The sequence below is a fragment of the Geotrypetes seraphini genome, chromosome 5, assembly GCF_902459505.1.
Source record: "Geotrypetes seraphini chromosome 5, aGeoSer1.1, whole genome shotgun sequence".
Taxonomy (NCBI): Eukaryota; Metazoa; Chordata; class Amphibia; order Gymnophiona; family Dermophiidae; genus Geotrypetes; species Geotrypetes seraphini.
In genome coordinates this window covers 223876980-223904030 of record NC_047088.1, presented here as the reverse complement: position 1 = coordinate 223904030, position 27051 = coordinate 223876980, and the positions used below count along the sequence as shown (strand labels likewise).

At 42.1% G+C, this 27051-nt stretch overlaps 1 protein-coding gene across 1 annotated transcript in view; it reads left to right on the top strand.

Annotated features, from left to right (window-relative positions):
• The window catches only part of KIF5C (kinesin family member 5C), a 242236-nt gene that overhangs the window by 94769 nt on the left and 120416 nt on the right, over positions 1–27051 (top strand). Inside the window, exons 5-10 of the mRNA XM_033946311.1 lie at positions 58–106; positions 4505–4560; positions 6879–6966; positions 9838–9962; positions 13278–13382; positions 17630–17778. Of these exons, the coding sequence (XP_033802202.1) occupies positions 58–106; positions 4505–4560; positions 6879–6966; positions 9838–9962; positions 13278–13382; positions 17630–17778 (572 nt within the window). The remainder of the gene's footprint in view (positions 1–57; positions 107–4504; positions 4561–6878; positions 6967–9837; positions 9963–13277; positions 13383–17629; positions 17779–27051) is intronic.

Sequence of the window (27051 nt, the reverse complement as noted above, 5' to 3'; positions counted from 1 at the left end):
CCTACCATTGGAATTCTGTGTGCGACATATTGTGCAAACCTTTTTGTCTTGATTTAGGTTTCCTACTTTGAGATCTACTTGGACAAAATCAGGGACTTGCTAGATGGTGAGTAATTTGACCACCTTCCTTCACTTGATGTGATTGGCTTGTGGGGAACGTATGAGTTTTGCCACTAATGTAGAATACCAAGGGGTTGAATCTTCATCTACAAAGGGCGTTCAATAAGTTAATCTACCTCAGTAGGAAAGAAAAATTTTCATAAATTTTTGTTTTATTTTTCAATATAGTTCCCCTAATAGCTTCATATACTCTCTTCCTGTAATGACTTTTCTGTTTGACCTTCTTTGTCACTTGAAAACCGCTGTCCACAGAGAGATTTCTTCAAAACTCAGAACAGGAAATAATCTGAGGGAGCCAGGTCTTGACTGTCAGGATGGTTCAGCTGCTGAAACCCACATTCTTGGATGGCAGCCTGTGATTATTGTGACATGCACTGGTGCATTATCATGAAGAAGCAGCATGCCTGCTGCGAGTTTTCTTCATCTTCTTGATTCATTTCTGCAAAGTGATCATTGTATTGATGTAACTCTCTCCAGTTGTGATTGTCTTGTTGGCATAACTCTCCCTGGTTAAAGTTGTCTTGTGTGGCATGAACTCCAGAAACAAAAGTCCTTCATCCCAGAAGACAGTTGCCATGACTTTGTGTGCATATTTTTCTATCTTGAACTTTTTTGGGGTGGGTGATGACTTGTGTTTCTATGGCATTGACTCCATTTTGGATTCAGGATCTCTGATCGTTCCAAGTCTCATCTCCAGTCACCAAACGATTAAAAAAATTCACTTGGGGCTCCTTTTACTAAGGTGCGCTAGCATTTTTAGCGCACACAGGATTTTAGCGTGCAATGCTGGCATTAAGGTCTAGCGCCCGCAGCAATTTAGCGTGCGCTATTCCGCACGTTAAGGCCCTAACGCACCTTTGTTAAAGGAGCCCTTGGTCTTCATGGAGCATCTCCAAGTTCTCCTGATGCACTGGAGCCTCGTGGCCTTCTAATCTAATCCTTGGTCTTATATACCGGGTCATTCCCTTAAGGGACTCAAACCGGTTAACAAAACACAATCTTAAAGAGATTGATAAACAGTAATAGAAGAGGAAGAATCAGTAGATATCAATATACAATTATCAGCTAAAAAGTTCTATCAGTTATCTGTAAGATATTTCGTAAACAGATAAGTTTTTAAGGTTTTTCTAAGATGAGTTAATGAAGAGAGAGTTTTAATGTCTGAAGGAAGGTCATTCCAGATTTTCACCATAGTAAATGCCAAAGAATGTGAAACTTTACCTAAAGTTTGAATCCCTTTAATAGATGGAAGTAGTAATTTATACTTATATATATATACCTCTTAGACTGAATACAATATGAATTAAAAAAGAGCAGAAATAATGGGGAAAAAATCCCATATAAACTCTTAAAAATAACATTTACACACTTAAATATATCCAATATATCGGAAGCCAAAGTATAGCCCTTAACAGTAGAGTGCCATGATCGTATTTATTTTTACCGAAAATTATTTTGACATGGCATCAGGATTCTTGGAACCCATCTTGCACTAACCTTTGACATGCCAACTTTTCATGAATTATTTTCCAAACTGTACCTGCCAAGATGCCCATTTCTTCAGCTATTCTGGAAACCTTAATTCATCTGCCTGACAAAATTAAATTCTTAACTTTCTTTGCACGTTTCTGTAGAAGTTGCTTCCATAGGCCGTCCAGTGTGAGGGTCATCTTCAATGGACTCTCCACCTGACTTAAACTGCTTTCTCCAAAATTTTACTTTGTAGGACTCGCCATAAACTACAGACATGTGTTCTTGGATCTCCTTTGGCTTTTGTGAGAAATTTTATCACTGAGTGGTGCTCAAAATCTAGCAGTTTCTTATTTGATTCGCACGAGGACTCTCCTGACATCCTGTCACTTGGACATCCTGTCACTTGTTAGACTCACACTGAGCCACAGCTGTGCAAGAGTAAGCCTAAGACATGTCACAAAATGCACAGATTTGTTTCAACATGCTTACCACTTTTTCATACTCGGGTAGATAAAGTATTGAACACCCCTCGTCGTTCTTTTATAAGTTTTGAACATATTAAGAGTTCCAGGTTTCATCTGTTCACCAAGACTATGGTCTCCTTTTACAAAGGTGCGCTAGCGTTTTTAGTGCACGCACCGGATTAGCGCACATTATAGTGTGCGCTAGCCGAAAAACTACCGCCTGCTCAAGAGGAGGCAGTAGCGGCTAGCACGCACTATTCCGCGAGTTAAGGCCCTAACGCACCTTTTTAAAAGGAGCCCTCTATGTCAAATTTATATGAAACGTAACAAAACAGTAAATATTTAAACACCAGCCCCCTATGAAATATTTGTTTCATATACAGTGGTGCCTCACACAACGGACGCCTCGCACAGCGCACGCTGCGCACAACGAACTTTATGTCTTGATTCATACAACGAACTTCGTTTCACACAACGAAGTCACCCGAGCTGCATCCTTCCGCGCAGGCACTGCGCTTAACTGCCCTCTCTCCGCCTGGCTCCCTCTTGCCCCCCCGACTCCCCGACACGATCGGGGCAAGAGGGAGCTCAAGCCCTCTTGCCCCCCCGACTCCCCGACACGATCGGGGCAAAAGGGAGCTCAAGCCCTCTTGCCCCCCCGACTCCCCGACACGATCGGGGCAAAAGGGAGCCCAAGCCCTCTTGCCCCGCCGATTCCCCAACTCCCCGACAATATCGGGCCAGGAGGGAGCCCAAGTCCTCCTGGACACGGCGACCCCCTAACCCCACCCTGCACTACATTACGGGCAGGAGGGATCCCAGGCCCTCCTGCCCTCGACGCAAACCCCCCCACCCCCCAACGACCGCCCCCCCCCCAAGAACCTCCGACCGCCCCCCCAGCCGACCCGCGACCCCCCTGGCCGACCCCCACGACACCCCCAACCCCCTTCCCCGTACCTTTCTGTAGTTGGCCGGACAGACGGGAGCCAAACCCGCCTGTCCGGCAGGCAGCCAACGACGGAATGAGGCCGGATTGGCCCATCCGTCCCAAAGCTCCGCCTACTGGTGGGGCCTAAGGCGCCTGGGCCAATCAGAATAGGCCCGGGAGCCTTAGGTCCCTCCTGGGGGCAGGGCCTGAGGCACATGGTCGGGTTGGGCCCATGTGCCTCAGGCCCTGCCCCCAGGAGGAACCTAAGGCTCCCGGGCCTATTCTGATTGGCCCAGGCGCCTTAGGCCCCACCAGTAGGCGGAGCTTTGGGACGGATGGGCCAATCCGGCCTCATTCCGTCGTTGGCTGCCTGCCGGACAGGCGGGTTTGGCTCCTGTCTGTCCGGCCAACTACAGAAAGGTACGGGGAAGGGGGTTGGGGGTGTCGTGGGGGTCGGCCAGGGGGGTCGCGGGTCGGCTGGGGGGGCGGTCGGAGGTTCTTGGGGGGGGGGCGGTCGTTGGGGGGAGGGGGGGTTTGCGTCGAGGGCAGGAGGGCCTGGGATCCCTCCTGCCCGTAATGTAGTGCAGGGTGGGGTTAGGGGGTCGCCGTGGCCAGGAGGACTTGGGCTCCCTCCTGGCCCGATATTGTCGGGGAGTTGGGGAATCGGCGGGGCAAGAGGGCTTGGGCTCCCTTTTGCCCCGATCGTGTCGGGGAGTCGGGGGGGGCAAGAGGGCTTGAGCTCCCTCTTGCCCCGATCGTGTCGGGGAGTCGGGGGGGCAAGAGGGCTTGAGCTCCCTCTTGCCCCGATCGTGTCGGGGGTGCCAGGGACCACACGGAGTCACCCACCGTACCACCCGATTCGGGTAAGCGCAGGTATCGGTGGGTGGCTTATTTGCGGGGGGGTGCCTTATTTTACATTTTTTTCTAAAAAGGGGGGGCTGTCTTATTTGATGGCCCTGCCTTATCATCGGGGAAACACGGTAGAAAAAAAAAAAAAATGAACAGTTAAGTCCCAGTTTTTGCCGCTGAGACTCTGCCCTCTCTCACTGTAAAATTAGACTCTACTTAGTCTGTCTTTAAATTTAAAAAATGTGTGTTGTTTTAAAAAACAATTATGTTTTTAGATGTATCTAAATAAAAATAATAACCAAAAATTTATCTTTTTTTATGTCATCTTAGCATATTTTATGCTACAGAACGAATTATTTTTTTTAACATGTATTGTTATGGGAAAACGCGTTTCACATAACGAACTTTTCGCATAACAAACTTGCTCCTGGAACCAATTAAGTTCGTTGTGTGAGGCACCACTGTATAATATGATGTTTCTTAGACTATACTCATTTTGTATGCTTTATAATGCTGACTTTGTGAATGGAATAATGTAGAGACTCACATTTGATAACAGTTTTTAGGAGTTAATGGCCATTCAATAGGTACACATAAGATTAAGATAGATTTTACTAAGATATTTATAATGGAAATCTTAATATGCTGCTCTGTTATCTTTTGTTTACAGTATCAAAGACTAATCTTGCAGTACATGAAGATAAAAACAGAGTTCCTTACGTAAAGGTATGAGGAGGCTGCTGAGATCTTGATTCATTTGTTTGGGAGGGAGAGGGAGAGAGGCCATTGGAACCCATTTTTATTTAAACTAACTAACTTAAAGTAGCAGAATCGACTTAAAACAGCCAGATACTTCGTATTTCATGCCTGTAGGTGGTATTGGTGCTTTAGAGTTTTGGAAGCTCTACTTAACTCACTCCCACCATTATTACTCTTGATGTATTAGGATTCTACTATAGCAGACAGACTTCTTTTTAAAGGTATTTTAAGATGTCCATCAGCTTTGAAAATGAGTACCTTTATCTACAGCTCAGACTGCCCCTAATCCTTAACAAACAAACAAACACAAATTATCGCCTCCCCCTTTTACACAACTGCGCAAGTGGGTTTTAGCGCCGGCTGGCACGCTGAATGCTCTATTCTGCTCCGACGCTCATAGGAACTCTATAACCATCGGAACAGTGCAGAGCATTTGGCACGCTTGGCCGGTGCTAAAAAACTCTTGCATAGTTTTGTAAAAAGTATGTGTGTGTGGAGAGGGGGGGAAGGAATTATATTATAAAAGTAAATTAAAAAGGGATAGTAGTGTTTTAAATGTTCTCATCATGACTGCTTGCAGCTGCTTCTGTTGTATATTAAGGAGCCATCTGCTTTGCTTGCCGACTGATTATGGGATCCAAATCCCATATGCTATTGGTAGGATGTGATGACAGTCCAAGAACCAATTTGGAATTTGCACTGAACCTTCTCTTCACTATCTCGGGACGAAATGAGCTGACATATGTCCAATTAGCTGTTTAAAATAAGTATCTTTTATTAGATTGCTAGTTATGAAAGCCGCTGCTGTATTTCAAAATGTTCTGATTTTCATTTGATGGTACTATTCTTAGATGAATGGACTGCTTCCCATGTTTTATATATATTAATAGTGACAAAATCTTGAAAAAGAAAAGACGAAAATAAAAATAGCCGCCTCAAAGCACCATAAAAACAAAACAGAACTGCTTTTATCACCTGCCAGTTTCTGCCTCGGTCTTACCACTTCCTCACTCTCTCCTTCTTTTTCTAGGGTCTCTTCATCCTACTTCACTTCATACAATCCAAACCCACTCTAAACCTGCATTCCCCAAGGCTAGGGGCCTAATGAACAGGAAACCTCCCCCTCCACTCTGGAGAGTACATTCTTAATCCTTTAGTTCATTTTTATAGAGATTTTATTTAGTACCTTTCTGTTCAACAAAAGTCCCTTTTCTTTTCTCACTGTGATCTCCTCTTTCCCTTACTGGTTTGGTCCATGTGTTCTTTGCCTATGAATTAACATGTGCTCAAGGGCAGTGTTCTTCAACCTTTTTACACCTATGGACCGGCAGAAATAAAAGAATTATTTTGTGAACCGGCATTGGTCCGCAGACCGGTGGTTGAAGAACACTGGGCTAAGTCCTTGGCCACACCCCACCCATCTCTACCCAATCTCTACCCCAGACCCTGCCTCCATAATAGTACTAATCGTGAAACTATTTTTTCCATTCATTTTTCATAGATACACACAATATAATCTTATTAACAACACATAATGTTTAACCACAAAATTAAACTACACAAAGCACACTGACAGCAGATGTAAATTCTCAAAATTGACATAATTCAATCACTAAATTCAAAAATAAAATCATTCCCCTCTACCTTTGTTGTCTCCCTCCCTCCATGCTGTGCCTTACCTCCTGGCCTGCTCCAGCCTGGCCATTTTATGCCGCCCCCGGTGTTATCTTCAGGTCGGCTCTCTCTTCCTCACTGATGCAGTGCACAAAGCTGTGGGCAGTGGCTCCTTACGCATCCCTTGCCTCACCTGGAAGCCAAGGATTCCGGTCCAGGCACAGGATGTGCATAGGAGCCACTGCTCATGGCTTTGTGCACTGAATCAGTGAGGAAGAGGGAGCTGGCTTGAAGATAACGTTGCATCGATCATACTGTGGATCGGCAGTTGAAGAACACTGTTTTGGGCCTGAGGCACATGCTGGCCCTGTGGACTGGAAGGAAATTTCAGTGGACCGGCACTGGTCCACGGACCGGTGGTTGAAGAACACTGCTCTAGGGTACACCTGATAACTTTTTCTTAAAGATTTGATTGAAATCCAGTTCCAGATTTTGACCTGAGGCTATCTTTGGACCACTCATACTGTGAACGAAAAGTTTTTGTGGTCATACCCTCTTTTAAAGGTAGTCATTTTAAGGATATGAAACTGTTTTCTCAGATTTTCTATGACTGTATTCTGCCATGATACACTTCTATTAACCACTGAAAATACTGAACTGAATGTCTGCAGGGATGCACAGAAAGATTTGTCTCTAGTCCTGAAGAAGTCATGGATGTGATTGATGAAGGGAAGGCAAACCGACATGTTGCAGTCACAAGTAAGTAGAGATAGAGCTCCAAGCCTGCAAAGGATGATGTCACTTTTTTAAGTTCCTTCAGCCTATCAGTGGGAAACGCAGTCCATCTAAACCAGTGGGGATCCCCAGCCAGTTGGGATTTCATGATGAATATGCAAGAGAGAGGTTTGCATATAATGGAAGTGACAGGTATGCAAATCTCTCTCATGCATATTCATTACGGGTATTTTGAAAACCCGACTGGCTGGAGGTTCCCCCAGGACAAGGTTGAGAACCACTGATCTAAACAGAAATATAAAGTTTATTGCTACACATAAAATCAAGGTGGCCTTGTATCTGATGGAGGTAGACATGAGCATCCCCAAATGGTAGGAACATATTTTCCATATTGCCTTAAGATATTAAAGGAATATGTGATGACTAAATCACACTATACAGCTACAGCTCACTATACAGTCTTTATCTCAGGTTTTTGTGCTGAAAACAAGGACTCCTCTGAGTTATTTTGGTCATTGAAAGAGGTTCCTATTCAGCCAACCCCTAATTCTGTAATCTTGGTGTCACCAATCCAGACTCTGAATTGATTGAACAATTTCTTTAATAAATGAAGCAAAAATAAACTTACAGTCGGATGGATTCAATGCAGTTCAAGCCTCTTACATATCTTTTTACTGTACCAGCATATCAGAGTTGGGCGTGTCCACATTGTGGAGATGACGCTGTCTCCAGACATAGTTGTAATAGATTTAGAACTAAAGGGGTGAAAAAACCTGGTGGGAGAATAATGCTACACTCGGGTTCTTATCAAGCCATGTGCTCTGTAATATGGACATAAGAATAGCCTTACTGAGTCAGACCAATGGTCCATCAAGCCCAGTAGCCTGTTCTCACGGCCAATCCAGGTCCCTAGTACCTGGCCAAAACCCAAGGAGTAGCAATGATCCAGGGCAAGCAGTGGCTTCCCCCATGTCTTTCTCAATAACAGATTATGGACTTTTCCTCCAGGAATTTGTCCAAACCTTTCGTAAAACCAGCTACGCTATCTGTTCTTACCACAAACCCTGGCAATGCGTTCCAGAGCTTAACTATTCTCTGAGTGGAAAAAATATTTCCTCCTATTGGTTTTAAAAGTATTTCCTTGTATCTTCGAGTGTCCCCTAGTCTTTGTAATTTTTGACAGAGTGAAAAATCGATCCACTTGTACCCGTTCTACTCCACTGGAGAAGGAGGCGGGCTTATGCTCTGTGGAAGCAGCCTAGCTCTCAGGGAAAGCAAAGCCCTCTGGGAATTTAAGTCCACAGAGCCCACATTGTTTATACATCTGTTACAAACACTTAACTTGTTCTTTTACAAGAAACTGAGCAAATGCCCACCTAACATGGGGGCAGAACAGAATACTTTCCCTCTGTATTGTATCTCATTATGAATTGGTAAAAAAAAAAAAGGTGAAAGTGTTTTTCTTTAATTTAAAACTTTTGTAGGGGGGTTTTCTCTTTTGTTACAAGGCAGAAAAATGTGCTGGTACATGTGCAGGTCGGAAATCCTTGCCTTCTAATTCTTAATAGTTACCCCCAACCCAGTATTCCTGTATGCACATTTTAAACTATTGTTTCACTCCTATTTATATCTGTAGTTCATTTCAATCTGTAGTCACAAATTTCTTGATATTGTTTAACCATACTGAATATGGAAAGTACATTTGTGGCAAACATAGATTCAGGCCCCCCAATTTTAGAGAATTTCAAGGGCATAGTGTTGTGCATTTTAAACAATGAGTAGATTGATGTGGAAAGATATTACATCATATTATCTGTACATATAAATTAAGCAACCGCAACTGGTAGGTTTCTCTGATGTAGGAGGTGCAATATTTAACATGGAGTGTGGGTAAGATAGTCATCAAGTCGGCCTCCAGAATAAAGGGCTCCTTTTACTAAGGTGCACTAGCGCACGCGCTAAACGCTATCGCCTCCATAGAGCTTGCGTTAGTATTTCCGTTTAGCGCGCGCTAAAAAACGCTAGCGCACCTTAGTAAAAGGAGCCCAAAATGTCACCTTGTTAATCCCACGGAATATTAGTTACTTTAGAGATTGAGATGATTCCCTTGTCACAGTATCAAAAAGTTATACATTTTAACTTCTAGAACTTATTTTTTCTCATAAAGGATTGGCTTTGGACGGTTGCATTGCAAATTGCAGAATTTTTTATTTTAAAAGTTTTTATTGTATATTAATTTTTCACAGCTATAAATCATTTAAAACTATTGTGATAATGAAAAATAAATAAATTCTATAAATTATTGTGAAGTGCTCAGACCTGATAACCCATATAGTAGTGATGTCACTACAATGAGGTTAACAAGGGGACAATCATTGCCTTCACTTGTCCCCAACCCTCCCTGAATGTTTGAATGTTAAATCCAATCTACTGATGGTACTTATCTGCGTTCAGGGGCAGTTCGTATTGGTACTGTTAACTCTCATTGGTGACTGGTGCGAATTAAAATGCTCGTGCTTCATTAAAATCTTGTTGGTTCTTTCTTAGAAAAACTCCCGTCCCCCCATGTAATGCATGTAATGCAAAATACAATAAATCATCTGACGTAATAGTTCAATATTTTATAATTTTATCCCGTCCCAATCGCCCAGACCCCTGCTCCCTTCAATTTACACCCTCAGCAAGCTTAAATAACTCCCCCTTTTACAAAACTGTAGGCTGGTTTTTAGTGCCGGTCGCAGTGGTAATAGCTCCGATGTTGTGGAATTCCCATGAGCATCTGAGCTGTTATCACTGCAGCCGGCGCTAAAAAAAAAAAACACTACAGTTTTGTAAAAAGGAGGGTAAGTGGAGAATGAATTGTTGAAAGAACACTCAATTACTGTTTCCCTACAGATATGAATGAACACAGTTCCAGGAGCCACAGCATCTTTCTGATAAATATCAAGCAGGAGAATGTGGAAACGGAAAAGAAGCTTTGTGGAAAACTTTATCTGGTTGATCTGGCTGGAAGTGAAAAGGTAAGAGCTGTTTCTTTAGCCTTTTTAGAAGATGATTAATCCATACTGGGCCAGTCTGTAGGCATTCCAGCCCTGGCATGTACAACTTCAATTTTTCCACTCGTTTTCAGGATGCAGATTCTCTCCATAACCTCTTAATTGAATTAGCGACTACATGGAGATTGTGGAGTAAATTCTAAAATGTAATAATAATAAGGGGGAGAGTGTGGCATAGTGGTTAAAGCTACGGCCTCAGCACCCTGAGGTTGTGGGTTCAAACCCACGCTGCTCCTTGTGACCCTGGGCAAGTCACTTAATCCCCCATTGTCCCAGGTGCGTTAGATAGATTGTGAACCCGCCGGGACAGACAGGGAAAACTGCTCGAGTACCTGAATAAATGCATGTAAACCGTTCTGAGCTCCCCTGGTAGAATGGTATAGAAAATTGAGTTAATAAATAAAAAACATTTTATTTTTAGCAGGAGTTTAGCATTAGACCAGTCAAAAATCAGCGATTTAAAGGCCGAGTAGGACAAAACCCTCACCCCCCCCGTCAAGCCATAAGACCATTTTATTTCCTCTTCTGCATAAAGATGATAATCTTAACCAAAGTAACAACTGTGCTATCAGGTAGAATCCTGGGCTACAGTTATAGGCCGAAGCTGAATAAGGATAAAACTCATATCCTTTGTCTGGGTATTCATCTTCTCATCCGTTTTCAGGAGAGTTGTTTTATCCAGGGAAGTGTATTCAAATTGGACTTGGTACTAAAGGCACGAAGGCCCAGATTTGGTAAACAGTGCCCAAATCAGCAGCCGCCTACAAAAATTTATTTATTTATTTTTATTATTCATTTATTTAGCCCATCGTCCCAAAGGAGCCCAAAACGGGTTAGAACAGTACATTCACAGTATAAGCAGGACAAACTTTGGTGGGAAAAACAAACTTGGTGTACATAGAGGTATAAATTTCAGCTTTTACAGTATAGTGATAACATACAGATTTGGAAATATAGACTTAATGGACATAGGGTGTTTTAATTGCAGCATTTTCCAAAAAGACATAGCCTAGGGTGGTTTAAATTACATCATTTTCTGTATGGACATAGCCTAACACAGGAGTGGGCAATGCCGGTCCTCGAGGGCCAGAATCCAGTCGGGTTTTCAGGATTTCCCTAATGAATATGCATGATATCTATTTGCATGCACTGCTTTCAATGCATAGTTATTGGGAAATCCTGAAAACCCGACTGGATTCCGACCCTCGAGGACCGGAGTTGCCCACCCCTGGCCTAATTAACATAAGGTAAAATAGCTTTTTAGGTTTGTTTGTCATTACCTAAATCCATTGGCCGAACAGACGGGTCCCAAGCCCATCCGCCCAGCAGGCCCGCCATCCGCTGAATGGCAGGCCTTAGGGCCTGATTGGGCCAGGTGCCTAAGGTCCCGCCCAAAGGAGGGGCAGTCTGTCAATGCAAACTATATCAGTGGGCTCCTACTTAAGTAAGGTAATTCTCTGAAGCCAAAGCAACCCTGAGCTTGAGAGTCACCCACCTCTGTGGCCATCATAATCCCGTTTGTTGATAAAGAAAGCAACAATGCTAACTTGCAGCAGACGTTCTCTGTAGATAACAGGAAATCGGACAGTTTTACCTATTTCAGTGAAATTGAGTCTTGAGTGTTAAACTGAAATGAACCACTGTGTGTGGGAAGGGTCATATAGGTATACTGGGAGCTTTACATAGTTCTGAGCTCTGGGAGATCTCTTCTGTCCCAGTGCCATCGGATGCCATCACCAACTTGTGTGTCTGATAATCCTGATTTTTCTGGAGCACACCTGTCAAGAGGTAAATTGATTTTGCTTTTTTGTTGATTAGGCCTGAGATCTGTGTTATAGAGCAGAAAATAAACCAACCAGGCGACCCGGCCGTCCTAACTGTGTCATCTTTCATTCTCTCAGCTTGTCATAGGTGACATCAGCTTTTAAAAAAATGTGCTTCTCCTTCAATGCCTATTGAGTTCGCATTATATATTAGATGGCCTATGGCCCAAGGTCACATATCTATAGGCTTAGTGTGAAACAAGCAATACACCTAATTTAGCCCTAGATGCACTAAAGTCAGTAATTGTCGCTAAACCTGTTTTCACAACTTTAGTGACAATCACTTTTACCGACCCGATGCACAAAATGGCACACCGTGTGTTTTTCCCCTCAATCGCCCATTTTCTGACCCGACCATGCAAATTAGCTAAACTCCATGCAAAGTAGCCAAGTAATTGATGCTATTCCCCTTCCCCCCAAAAAAAGGGGTTTTAGCAATTGGAAAAGCCAACTACACCTCAGGGCTTTAGGCTCTTCCCTCAGTATCTTGGATACAGAGGGAGGTGCCTAAGGCCTGATTGGCTCAGACACCTTAATCCCCACCCCTTGGGAGGGGCCTTTGGCTCCTCCCCGTGCATCACAGGTTGCACCAGAGAGGGAAAGGCCCGTCATTTATGACAGGCGGGCCCAAAGCAGGAGCCTCAGAGCGGGCTTCCTGCTTCCAACTTTTTAAAAAGGTACAGGGGAGGTTTGGGAGTGCTGGTAGGGGGACGTCCGGTGGCAGGAGGTAGTAGGCACCCCTCCTGCCATTTTTGGGAATTTTGGAGGGGGGGATGGTGGCTTGGGGGGTGCCTGGCTCAGGAATGTTCTGCGTGACAAGAGGGAGTGGGCATCCTTCCTGCCATTTTTTGGGGGGTATGGGGAGGGGGCAGTGGTTCGGGGATGCCTGGCGCAGGGGGGCATGGCGTGGGGTGTTCTGCATAGGGGGGATTTTTTTCTTTTTTTTATGGAGCACATTGTGTGTGTGTGTATAACACATACACAACATCTGTGCCAGTACAAAAAAGAAGCCCTAACACCACTGACAGCAGGCTGCTTCCCCTATCATTGTTGTTAGGGCTCTGCCCATGTGTTAATTGCATACTGAGTGATTGATCAGTCTCATTTGCATGCAAATTTGATAGCGCATCGATCGCTGCTCGAGAATCAATCAAAAGTGATCCAGTCTTCTAGTCCCAAGTCTGTGATGAGCAATGCATAGTCCCGGTACGGGGTCAGTTAGTGACGCTGTAACTGATAAAGAAATAAGCAAGTGGGCAATGGCAGTGTAGCAAGGAGTTGGTCATCTCCCTTGCCATTCTGGAGATAAGATTAGCAGCTATTCGTGTCATGTGTGCATAATACTCTTGAAACTGCTGCTTGATCCATTAGCCTTTTTATTATGCTGTACAGTAAATGTGCATGTGGAATTGCTTGGTGGTCAATACTATGACTCGTCTCTTCTGCTCTTTGGTAGGTCAGCAAAACTGGAGCAGAGGGCGCAGTGCTCGATGAGGCTAAAAATATTAATAAGTCTTTGTCTGCCCTGGGGAATGTGATTTCAGCACTGGCAGAGGGGACAGTAAGTGGCAATTTGCTTTGCTGCATATATTTTAATTGCATTTTTCTCTTCTGAGCTGTAGCATGTTTTAACAGTTCTGTTTGACCAATAATTCTATAAGAAGGTTTTGGAGTAATTGCTAAATAGGAGAATAACTTTTTTTATAAAGGACTTTCACCTGAGATGACTTTTGACTTTATTTACCGCATTTATTGATCACCTTCACCTGCCACCACTAGAAGATAAAATGATAGTGGAGTCTTTCCATTCCATGAGACCCGTTTTATTCCAAAGAAAGCTCTTAAAGGGAGACTGAGATGATATAAAAGCCAGATCGAAAGTCTGAATATTGCTTGTTTTCTTAATAATAATGAATTAGGAAATTTTTAAATTTAGGGGTCCTTTTACCAAGGTGTGCTAGCCATGTAGCGCGCTAAACACTAACGTGTCCATAGACTATAATGGACGCGTTGGCATTTAGCGCGTGCTAAAACGACTAGCGCGCCTTAGTAAAAGGACCCCTTAGTGTTTGTTATACATCATCTTGGGCTGCTTGCTATAAAAGAAGTTTATAAGTTAAAGGATCGTATATTCTAATTTCACTGCATTATTTTCTGTGAGGCCTGTTAACTTGTTAGCTGGTCAACATGTTAGTAAATTAGGCTTTAAGTTTGATGCTTTTGCCGAGGCCACTTTTTATTTAACAAATACAATTTAAGATGGTAGGAATACAGTATATTCTTCCTTGAGTCTGAGGGTTAAAAAAAATTTTTTTTAAGGTCATACATTTTTTTACTTATTTAAATATATAAAACATAAGAACATAAGTCAAATAGAAATAGAATGCTGCTGCCTATCAATTAACACAAAACAAAAAAGCACAATGGGCCTTCAGATGCTGGGTAATAAAATGCTTTAATTCAAAGATCCAACACGGGCTGTGTTTCGGCACTCTGCCTGCATCAGGGGTCTGTAACATCAAGAAAAAGTATTTATTCTCAAGTATCCAAAAGTATCAAACACTCTTGCAAAACAAACCACACCTAGCACAGCAGAATTGCTTGATGTGGTTTGTTTCGCAGAGTGTTTGGTACTTTTGGTGAATAAATACTTTGTCTTGATGTTATATACCCCTGATGCGGGCAGAGTGCCGAAACACGGCCCGTATCGGGTCTATTAATTAAAGCATTTTATTACCCAGCATCTGAAGGCCCATTGTGCTTTGTCGTTTTGTATTTGCTGTTTTTGTACTCTGGTTCTCTCTCTATCTCATTTGCTGCCTATCAGTTGTCTCAGGTGATTACAATGACAGCTCTAAGTATTGGTATTTCTCAATCATATTTTCATGTTTTTTGATATAAAGACATCGCATTCCACCACAGTTGCACATCAGTGTCACTGTATTTTCTCCAATTATTTATCACAGTTTTTAATGCCACTGCTAAGAGAAGATAAATTAGAGAAACATCAGTTTAGGATTAATTCTTTGGCTTGGAAATCTCTGGCAAAGACTATTATCTATACTGTTAACTCCTCAGTTGAATAAAATATGTCCAGTCTTTACCAAAGGACTTTTCAATATCCCTGAATATTAGGACAATCAAACAACAAATATATTAAGGTGCCTATGTCCCTTTGTCAAGACCACCAGATTGTCTGAATTTACCTATTTATTTGGTTTCTGGTGGAGTCCAGAGGACTTGAACTAAGAAAAATAAAGATTGCACTACTGAGGCCAAATGACCAGTTAGGAAATTATCCAGCCAAAACATCTCCCAGGCTTTTTCTGTCAAAGACCTCTTCAAATCATGATCCCAGACTTTCATTGTATCAACACAGGATGCAGATGTTTGCCTTAAAATTTTATAAAACTGAGATGCTCAATATAGTCTGGAGTTCCTATGTTTTCAGACAGACTTCTTGGGTCACCAAGCCGCTCAGTGGTATAAATTATTAACTGGACTTATTAAGAAAAAAACAAATACAGGTCTGAGAGACATTTGGAGCATTGAGATTAAGCATCAAATTAATGCATCTGAATGGCCACGAATTTGGTCTTGGAGGATAAGATGTACAGTGTCGGCATCCATGAGACAAACTTGGTTTTTTCTGTTACATAGAGTTTTATGGACCCCTGTTTGTTTACAAAAATTGGATAGCTCTAAGTCTAATGAATGTTGGCACTATCATCTCGAAGCAGGGACTTTAGATCATATATTATTCTATTGTCCATTCATTATGAATTTTTGGAAATCAATTTGGGACCAAATTAACTGTTTATTAGATAACCCTGTGGCATTATCATATGATACTGTGCTGTTTGGTATGGCAATGAGAGCAAAAAGTCAGATATCTACAAATAATAACAAATTATTACTTATAATGACTGGGGTTGCCATTCAACAAATTACATATAATTGGAAAAATTGGAATAGATTAAATTATAATTTTTGGTGGAACTCCTTATGTCATATTTATAAAATGGAGAGACTTATTGCAATACAACAGGGTTGTTTCAGGAGATTTCAAGATATTTGGGAGCCATTAACAAAGTATTGTAATGATTAGAAAAATCTTGTTTCCCTTAAATTTACAAGTTCAATTATAGGGTGGGAGGGAGGGTATTTTTATTGTTACATGTTGTATAAGTATTGATTATATGATAGATAAGGGTGGGGTGGGTGGGAGATAAGAGAATATTATATGTATCATTGTTGATTATTAAGTGATATATTTATGGTTATTTGTATGGATATGTTATCACACTTATTATAAGTTTAAAAATGAATAAAGATTAAAAAAAAAAAAAACCCCCAAAAAACTGAGATGCTGACCTAGATCTTAATTCGTTTCCACTCTTCCATTTGTTCTTCCCAAATCTTTGTAGCAAATTTATTGGAATGTTGACGTTAGAGCCAGGCAAATTACTGGTGTGCCAGAAGATTAAACTCCTATTGCAACTCTACAAGTTCTTTTAGGCAGCCCTTTTAATACAACCTGGTCTAAATGCCAAATATTGTTGATCTACCAAAGTTTCCCATTATCGAGTCTTTTATTAATAGTAATAAAAGATTATTCCAAATGAGAATCGGCAGGAAGTACTCCCCTTTATCAGAAATAACTAATGGGTCATTCCATATCAAGTGGCCCAGAGCTCTTCACTCAACCATCTCAGAAATTGATGACATTTTTTTCAGAGGATATCCAGAGTTATGGGCCCCTTTTTTTTGGGGGGGCTACTATTTTGCATCCATGGAAGATGTAGACTGGGGACCATCCTTGAAATTAGAGAGCTGACACTGAATTATTCTAGTTCAAGTTGTTTACAAGCATGTAATGTGGCTCAAAGATCATAGGAGCTAGGGAGGACATGCTTAGGAGATTAAGAGAAGAAGGGGAGACTACATCTTATTCAAGTTTTAATCAAATAGGTTGATCATGAGTTGAAAAAGTCCTGAAACAACTGGCAACTTTCTCTTAATAAAAAAAGCCAGATGATGTGTGTAAATCTAGAAAGGCAACCCATCCATGATGCTTAGGCAATTTAATTTAAAGCTATTTGTGGGGGCTTTAACATACCAGAGAAATTTAAGCCCATTCTAGAATCTTATATAGTAAATCTGGTAATCTCACTGGGAACATTTTAAGAATATAGCTGACCTTTTGAGGTGATAACTATGTTGATTCTAATCTACCCCCACCAAGAAAGATAGATGGGGGACCATGTAGAGGTTAATTCTAAGGTCAAATTGGTAAGGGTTTAAGTGGTATTGGCAATGGTGTCCTCTATCATCTTCCCCAAACATACCCCAAGATATTTTATGTAATCACATCTCCACGCTTAGAACCTAACGGATGTAGCGGTATATAAGAAATAAATTACATTACATTACATTAGAAAGTATTGTTTAGAGGAAGGCATTCTGTTTTATCCCTGTTGATTTTATATCCTGAAAATTGTGCAAATTGATCTATTGTTTCTGACAGTCTGTTGTAACAAACACAATGAAATATTCAGTCTGATTTACAGTATTACGTGAACCACTTTGGTTGCAATGATTGTTAGTTAAATTTTAATAAATAAACATGCCTCAGTACAGTAATAAATCAAAGCAACTTGTCTTTCAGTAAGACAAAAGTAACGGCCAGAAGCTGTGAGGCACGTTTACTGCCTGCATTCAACCTGCCTGCATTTGCTGTTTGCCTGGTATTTGGTTTGAAGCTTAAAGAAATGCTCTGTACCATTTACTCAATTTTGTTTTGATTAGAAAACCCATGTGCCGTATCGAGATAGTAAAATGACCCGAATTCTTCAAGACTCTCTTGGTGGGAACTGTAGAACCACTATTGTTATTTGCTGTTCTCCCTCCATCTTCAATGAAGCTGAGACCAAGTCAACCCTTATGTTTGGACAGAGGTAAGTTGATTGAGCTTAGAACAGAGTGCTTGTTTATGGTTCATGCCAACTGAATCGAGGAATGTCTTTAGAAAAAACAACTATCTTACCATGTAATAAATATAAGTACTTAAATTCCTAAAAATGTAATTAAGTTTTTGAAATGTTTTTTTAAAAATTAAAAGAACAAATGCATATTATGCAGAAATTTATATAGATTGGTATGAAGGTATTGGATGTCATAACTGAACAAGAAATAGCAAACTGTTCACGTTTTTGTATATTTTTATGGTTGATCGCTGTCCAATATCAGTATTGCTCATGCTTCAATAAACTTTATTTTGGTGTCGGATGAGAAATTTTGGTTCTCCTGCATGCGGTTTCTTGTAGGTTAATTTTCTAAAGCATTTTCCCCCCAGATTCTCTAGATGGCACCCAGAATTGGGCATGATTCAAGATGTGCTGCCCAATTACATTGGCTAAGGAGCAATTAGTGTCGATAAATGGGCACTCATTTTCATCAATTAGGTGTACGTTTTTCTGTGTGCTGGTCCTTAAGTGTGCACCCAAAATCCTATAGCATTCAACCCAAAAGGATGCTTAGCCATGGGAAGAACATGGGTAGGTTAGGGGCATTCCTAAACTTTGTGCACAGTGTTAAAGAATACCAGGGATGGGTGTCAGGTCAAAAGCGCGCCGGGACAAAGGCGCGCCCAGACAATTGAGCGCAGCGCGGAGGTGCGCGCCACTCAAAATTAATGTTTTTAGGGCTCTGACGGGGGGGGAACCCCCCCACTTTACTTAATAGACATCGCACCGCGTTGTGGGGGCGTTGGGGGTGTGGATGTTGTAACCCCCCACATTTTACTGAAAACTTCACTTTTTCCCAGTTTTTAGGGAAAAAGTTAAGTTTACAGTAAAATGTGGAGGGTTACAACCCCCCAAACCCCCCATAACGCCGGCGCGATGTCTATTAAGTAAAGTGGGGGGGTTCCCCAACAAAACAGTAATTTTGAGCGGCGCGTGCCTCCGCGCTGCGCTCAATTGTCTGGGCAGCCTTTGTCTTTCGCGCCGTTGTCTATGAACCCCAGGGATGTACACCATGTTTGCGTGCCTATAACAGAATAGCATTGAGTACTGATTTTTTTTGTTTTGTTTGTTTGTTTGCTATTTATTGAATCTAGCCCTTTTTGTGCAAAGCACAATTTGAGATTTGTCCAGATACTTGTGCTGGAGAATGACATGGGGGACACATTTTCCCCGTCCCTGTGGGATCTCTCTATCCCTGTCCTTGTGAGCTCCTTCCTTGTCCCTGCCCCAGTCCTACAAGCTCTGACCTCATCTGCACAAGCCTCAAACACTTTAAAATCATAAGTGTTCGAGGCTTGTGCGGTTAACCCTTTCAGGACCATAAGGATCGTAGGCCAATTTTTGTGGTTTTGACGACATTTTTATGGTAAAAAGGGCTTGCAGATGCCAAAAAATTGATTTTTTTTTGTGAAATATCATTATTTTTTTTTAAAAAAAATCAAACTTCTGGCTTATGGACAGTGTGGCAAGTGAATCTTCTCGTCAATCTGGCAACGACGCTAATGAATGAATGTCGGAACCAGTTTGTTTACATAAAGGCAGTATCATATGGAATCCGTACATATCAAATTTAGAACTGTAGACTATCCCAATCAAAATTTATAGGATTTTAAAGTTATGGGACAAATATGTCCCTTGGTCCTGAAAGGGTTAAGGTAGAGCTTACAGGGACAGGATGGGGATATTGAGATCCTGTGGGGATGGGGACAAATTTGTCCCCTTGTCATTCTCTACGTTGTGACCTGGATTGGCAACTGTAGAAACAGGATACTTGGCTAAATGGACCCTTGGTCTGACTCAATATATCTATTCTTATGTTCTTAAATGAGCATAGGAGGTGTTTCTAAGGGCATAGTTTGGGCTGAGCATGGATGTGTCTGTGATGTGCATAGGCACACATTGAGAGCACATGCACACTTTGCGCTGACTAATACTCTAAACAGCACTCAAAGTTGGGCGCCATTTATAGAATGGCACTTGGTGACATGAGCGTTGTCTAATTTTTGATGTGACCCTTTATACCAAGTAAAGGCTGGTATAAATATTCATGCCTAAATTGGGCATGGATCCCCCTTATTCTATATCAGTGTGCCTAAATTCCAGGAATGCTCCTAATCTGTCCATGGCCACGCCTCCCCTACAGGGGCCAAGCATAAAATTTACTTGCATGTAACTTATAATTGATTCCAATTTGTGCCGAGAGTTGATCGAGCCAGATTATTTACACTAATTGACTCGTCATTCCATTAAATTGCACATGAAATTAGGCATGTATTCAGAATTGCGCGTGCAATTTTTAGCACCACTTATAGAATTCGGGCTTCGAGCAGATTGTAAGTGTGTTAAGAGGATTTGTGCACTTTTTAGTACTAGTTGTGAAAGTCTCTTTATAAAGACACAGAAGTACTTATATTATCTCTTATAAAATACTGTAGATACCTTGTTTGATATTCTACATAAGTCTCCTGTTATGAAATCCAGCCTTTAATGTCAGTGCTCTTCCATTATAAACCAGTTAATGGTCAAAATAGCATGAGGGGCACTGAGGCGATGTAGCAAGTGGGGCAGGCAAGCGTATATGTGTGGTTCACCTGCACCTTGATCTTCCCTATGATCCCTAGCCCTCTTTCCTTCTCCTACCTCTTTTGTCTAACCTGGATGGTAAGAAAAACTTCTCATCAGCAGCAGGCACGTGCTTCATTGCCTACAATTTTCTGCTCCCAAGGGGCTTTGCATCCTGAACAGCTCCTTCTTTTGCTCACTCCTTGTTACAGCTCCACTAATAGCAGCTGTTTGTTGGACAGCCTGTGTTCTGTATATGACCAGCTTCCCTATTCACAAAGATTTTCAATGGGCTCTTGGGAAATGGCCAGCAGTCGCAAAGTGAACAGCTGAAAGAATATAAAGGCAATTTGAAATCCCATATGATGGCATATGCCTCTGGAAGACTTAGCCCTCTGCCCAGCCTCACAATGGCATCAGATTTTGCCATACAGATGTGCATCAGTTCGACAAGAATCGCTTCTGATTGCTGATGAAAGGTGGGCGACTCTGCAGTGGTGCGTTCATCCAATCCTTCATTTGAATGCAGCCTCTGTGATAAGATTACCTGGTTTAAGCATTGGCCTGTATCCGTTGAAAAGATGAGTCCGTTGATGGCTCAATTCCAAGGCAGAACTGGATTGATGAAAAAGAGAAACAGGTGAAGAAGCCCATGCTGAAGACAGAGTGTGCGGTGCCCTGAGGAAGTGGTAGTGATAGAAGCATGCTGCTATAACCCAGTGGGCTAAATTTTTTAGTATGCTCCTGTGCCCAAGTAGGTTAGTGCAGTGCACTTCCTCTGTCATCTTTTTGTTTGCTGGTGGTTTATTGGAGATTATCATCTGAGGTTCTAGTTTGGGCTCAATGTAATTTTGGTGCTGGAGGGGCATGATAGAGGCCAAAACAAAAAGAAGGCGAGCAAACTAGGCAATAACATGAAAAATAAAATGATCAAGATCTGGAAATTTGGACAGAACTGAGGAAAGCTAAGCCCTGAAAACCGCTTCACCAGAGTTCATGTTAAAGATGGCTCCTGATGGCAGTGGTGACTGATGCTGAATCCTAGTAAAGTCTGATAGAAACTGTCCTTCACCTTTAATCTGTTTGGTTTTTTTTAAATGAGCAATTTTATTGAGACCCACAAACAACTGTACAATCAGGCAGAAGGGAGCAGACGGTAAACCAAGTACAGTGGTACCTTGGATTATGAGCATAATCCGTTCCAGGAGCATGCTCGTAATCCAAAATGCTCATTTATCAAAACCAAGTTCCCCATAGACAATAGTGGCAACAGCAACGATTGGTTCCAGAACCCGGGGTCTGTACCTGTCGGGGCCGGGTGCTGCAGCGCCGTCTCCTCCGTCTGCCTCTTCCGTCCGTCATCAGAAGAAGAACCCCACAGTGCCGCTTCGGGGGGGATGCGTGCAATGTCCGCCAGCCGCCGAAGAACCCCGCAGTGCCTTCAGAGGGATGCCTCCCCCATCCGCCGGCCAGCCCTCCACGTCGGATGCCCCTCGCATGCTGGAGAGCCCCCACCCGAGTCTACGCAGCTGATCGCCGCCCCACCCACACGCTGCGCACGACACACACAACGCCGATGATTGACGCTGTGCGCATCGCATGCAACGCGCAGATGGGGCAGCACCTGGCCGATCAGGCCCAGACAGAGGTCCTCCAACCGGCAGACGGCACCTGACGTGGAAGGCTGGCCGGAAGACGGAAGAGGAATCCCTCGAAGCGGCGCTTCCTGGTCTGTAAGTGCTCGTTTATCAGGGCAGTGCTCGGTTTGCGAGTCAAAAGTTTGCTGAGTGTTTTGCTCGTCTTGCAAAACACTCGCAAACCGGGTTACTCGCAAACCGAGGTTCCACTGTACAAGGCAGTACATAACATGCATTCAAACAAGACAAGACGTTTTTATAATATATCCCCACCAACCTTCCTGAACAAAAGCCCCTACTTCTATTTAGAATCTTCAATTATGATTAAAGTTTTACCCAGAATGCCTCAACTGTGAAATAAATAGTCTGTCGCTACTTATAAAATGGATCTCATCTTTTTGCCTGACACAGCCGCCTCCTCCTACTCCTCCTCACGGCGATACTAAGAGGTGCTTCATCAGCACGGAGATAAATGCGTTCACATAATAGCTTTAAGTTCAACTTTGGGAAAATTGCTGCAAGTTGTTTCTGTAATGGTTTTGGGTTTGAATTTTGGTTTTGGGTTTCAATTTGATTACTTGTCTCTTCCAAGCCATGTAACAATTTTAGCTACTAAAGGGGTCCTTTCACTAAGGTGCGCTAACCGATTTAGCGCACTAAAAGCTAAGGCGCCCATCGAATATAATGGGCGCCTTAGCATTTAGCACGCGCTAAATCAGTTAGTCCGTGTTAGTTATTTCCCTTCCCAAGTGGGCTTAGAATTCAAGGGACCGAGTTCAGCTAGTGTGGCCACTGAATTTAAAGTGCTAGCACCCATGCATAAATAAATAAAACATTCAGGACTTTTCTCTCTTTTTAATTGGCGGCACTGAATACACTTATACTTACTGTGCCAGTCATAGTTGTTTCACTTTAGGCCTGTTATATGAGGAGTGTCCCTGCCTGGCCTCTGAACTGCCCTATTGATTTACAACCATGGGTACTAAAAAGAGATTCCCTGCATTGTTTTTTATTTTATTTATTTAAGCATTTATATACTACTTATAGTCTAAGTGGTTTACTCAAGTACTCAAGCACTCAAGCATTTTCCCCTATCTGTCCCGGCAGGCTCGCACTCTTATCTAATGTACCTGGGGCAATGTGGGATTAAGCGACTTGCCCAGGGTTACAAGGAGCAGTGTGGGATTTGAACCCACAACCTCAGGGTGCTGAGGCTGTGGCTCTAACCGCTGCACCCGGACAGGCCTCTAAAAAGAGGGCATGTCCAGGTTTTCCGGGATGTCTGTAACCCTAGCCATGCCTCTGCCTCAAAAAAAATTAATTGGGGTGGTGGAAGACCATTTTATTCCTGGTGAGTGAGTCCTAAAGGAGTTTTTAATATTCTAGTCAAATATGCAGATATTAAAATGTTCATTGTGGAAAACCTGAAATTTTAAGTGGTGATTTCTGCCCACTGGTTTTTCTTGATGCGGAGGAAGAGATGCTTTTAAGCTAAAGAAAGGCTGAAATAAAAATGTTTGCCTTTACAGTAACATCCATTTAATTTTATTTTTTGTTTGACATTTAAAACGTTCTCGTATAACACACAGCTTGACAGGATCTTAGAACGCAAACTATTGTTAATGGCACACTGATTAGACCAAGATGAGTGCATGAGTTATGTTTGAATTCACAGTAAAAGCTCCTTTTTAACCATTTCAACCTTTTTAACCATTGAAATATTGGTTCATAGACAACGGCGCGAAAGACAAAAGCGCACGCCGACAATTGAGCGCAGTGCGGAGGTGCGCGCCACACAAAATGACAGTTTTTAGGGGCTCCGACGGGGGTTTTTGTTGGGGAATCCCCCCAGTTTACTTAATAGACATCGCGCCGGCGTTATGGGGGGTTGTAACCCTCCACATTTTACTGTAAACTGAACTTTTTCCCTAAAAACAGGGCAAAAGTTAAGTTTTCAGTAAAATGTGGGGGGTTACAACCCCCCACAACGCCCCCCGTCGGAGCCCTAAAAACAGTAATTTAGAGCGACGCGCGCCTCCGCGCTGCGCTCAATTGTCTGGGCGCGCCTTTGTCGCGGCGCGCTTTTGATCTGACACCGAAATATTGCTTTATGGTGGTCTCTAAGTACACTGCTGCCAGATAGTTCCGTATGTTAGATACAAGCTAAACATACTGCATGTGGGTTAGAAATTCTGTCCGACATGTGGAACGATATTTTTTTCCTGCCTCCGTAAATGTATGCATATATGTTTAAGGACAGCAACAGAGAGAAGACTGGAAATACCAGTCTTGATAGTAAACCTCAATAGGCATATCTTGGGTTACAAGTAGGGTGTTTTAAAAATGTGATTTTATACATACCATGGTGACGATGAAAAACTAAATTCACTAATGAAGATATCAAAAAATCAAATATCCTATGAAAAGTCGGTGAACGTGTCTGCTTAGAAAAACCATTTGAGGACTGGCCTGATGACTCCGGCAAATCCTGCTCACTGTCATTCCGAGATCCTACATTCGGTTCCCAGGCTATTAGGTTTTCCGGGTCATTTTGGGCTGGTGCTGGATACTGTGTCATAACAGTGACACCTAGCAGATCTAGTCCGTAATTGTGTCTGAATTAGTTGAATTGGGAGTGAATATGAGATAAGGGGAGAAGTGGAATCCCTTGGTTGCATGAGTTCAATCGAGTTGGAAGCCCAAAAGAGCAGGAGAAAACCACTGAGGAAGAAGAAAATTAAAACCCCAAATAACATTCTCTGCTATAAAAGCATATATACAAACTGCCAGGAAAACATGCATAATCAGATTAGTGGATCTTCATATAGTGAGCCTGTAGGATATTGGGCTCTTTTTTTTTTTTTACTCCATGAAAGTTTATTAAGATTTCGAAAAATACAAGAGACTATAAAACCGAAACATCAATGAGGTTCACAGTAAATCAGTGCATGAATCAATACAAAACCTAGACTTACAATATCTGTTTGTATGCTTGCATTCAAAATCATTATGATATATGACTGTTCATATGTATCACAATATTGGAAAGAAGTTTGGAATATTATACTAAAAACTTTTGATATCCAAGCTGATATTTCTCTCTCCATAGTAATTTTCAAGTCTCATGCTCCAGGAATGGCTCTAAGTGAAAATCATACTAAACTCCTTGATATTCTTCTCTCTATAGCGCTTAAGCCTGCAGGATATTGTTTCTTGATTATAATCATAGGTCTACCAAGTAATTCTGGTTTTTTAAAATGTCTTATAAATATTCAGTTAAAATTACCATCACAATTAGTACAAATTCAAGCAATATTCTTAACAAATAAGGCCCTTCAAATGGGCCATGCGCCACTAGGAGAGAAGGCCCACAGAGAGAAGGAGAAAAGAGCTGGAGAGAAGGACCAGCAGAGAGAAAAGGTGCCGGCATCAGGAGATTGCTTACAGGACGTGCCTCTCTTCACGAGAGGCACGTCCTGTAGACAAGTCATCTGGCACCAGCATCTCTCCTCTTCCCCAGTGTACCGCGGCACACCTGAAATCTCAGGAGGCAAACTGGTGTGCCGCAGAGATACATTGCTCTAGGTGCTACTTTCTAATCTAATCTAAGATTTAAATTTGTATACTGCATCATTTCCCATTAGGAGCTTGACTCATTTAACAAGTGAATATCTGATTAAGAACATAAGAAGTTGCTCCCGCTGAGTCAGACCAGAGGTCCATCTTGCTCAGCGGTCCGCTCTCGCGGCGGCCCATCAGGCCTAGTGCCTGAACAGTGGTCCCTGATTAATTTTGTAACTTACCTCTAATCCCATCCCTATAATCTACCTCTACTCTTATCTGTACCCCTCAATCCCTTTGTCTTCCAAGTACCTATCCAAAGCTTCTTTGAACCCCTGTAGTGTGCTCCTGTTTATCACATCCTCTGGTAGCGCGTTCCATGTATCCACCACCCTCTGTGTGAAAAAGAACTTGCGTTTGTTCTAAACCTCTCCCCTTTTCAATTTCTCTGAGTGCCCCCTTGTACTTATTGATCCCCTTAATTTGATTAGATAAATAGTTTTTGAATTGAAAGTGAGATAAAGTTAATTAATCCAAGAGCTTCTGCCATCTTATAAATGAGTTCACAATCAATAGCAAGTGAAGATTATTCATATTCTCTGAAAAGATTATCTAAGTACTGTTGAAATAAAAGCCTTTTCATCAACATAAATATCACAAAATATATTATATTTTGTAATCATCAAACAGCTTGATATCAAAACATATTCTAAAAGTAAAAAAACATATCCGAAAACAAATGGGTTAATCAACTTATTATCTGTGAAATAAAAATGTAAGCATTATACTATTTGCATGACATACAATTTAGCTCTATTAGGAATTGGGGTTGGAGCCGGCACATTTTCACCAGCTTTGACTCCAACTCCACAGCCCAAAAATTGCTTCCGAATGACTCCCACGGCCCTGACGAACAGCTAGCTTAGTTTACTGTATATAAACTCTGACCATGGGTAAACAATGGCTCATACTGTACAACAAAAGAGGAAAAGCAATCTGTATTTCTCCTTGCCGTAGTAGCATTTAGAGTGGTCCAAGGGTTCTATTACAAATCAAAAGAACATTTTAATTTGACAATTAATTAGAAGTAAATTGGGCAGGCTGGCAGCAGCATGTTATGTATATTTTAGCTCACCTGTATTTTAAGAAACAGTTTGATTAGTAATTTGAGAATTCGGCAGCCAGTTTGGAAAACACTCAATGCTGTGCTCTGTTTGCAAACAGAGAAGAAAAGATGCCATTAGGAGCTCTGATCTAGAGAATGACACGGGGACAAATTTTTCCCGGTTCCCACAGGAACTCATTTTCCTGTCCCATCCCGTCAAGTTTATTTCTCTGTTCCTGCCCCATTCCTGCAAGCTCTGTCCTCATCTGCACGAGCCTCAAAAGCTTTAAAATCGTAAGTGTCCGAGGCTTGTACAGTTAAGGCAGAGCTTACAGAATG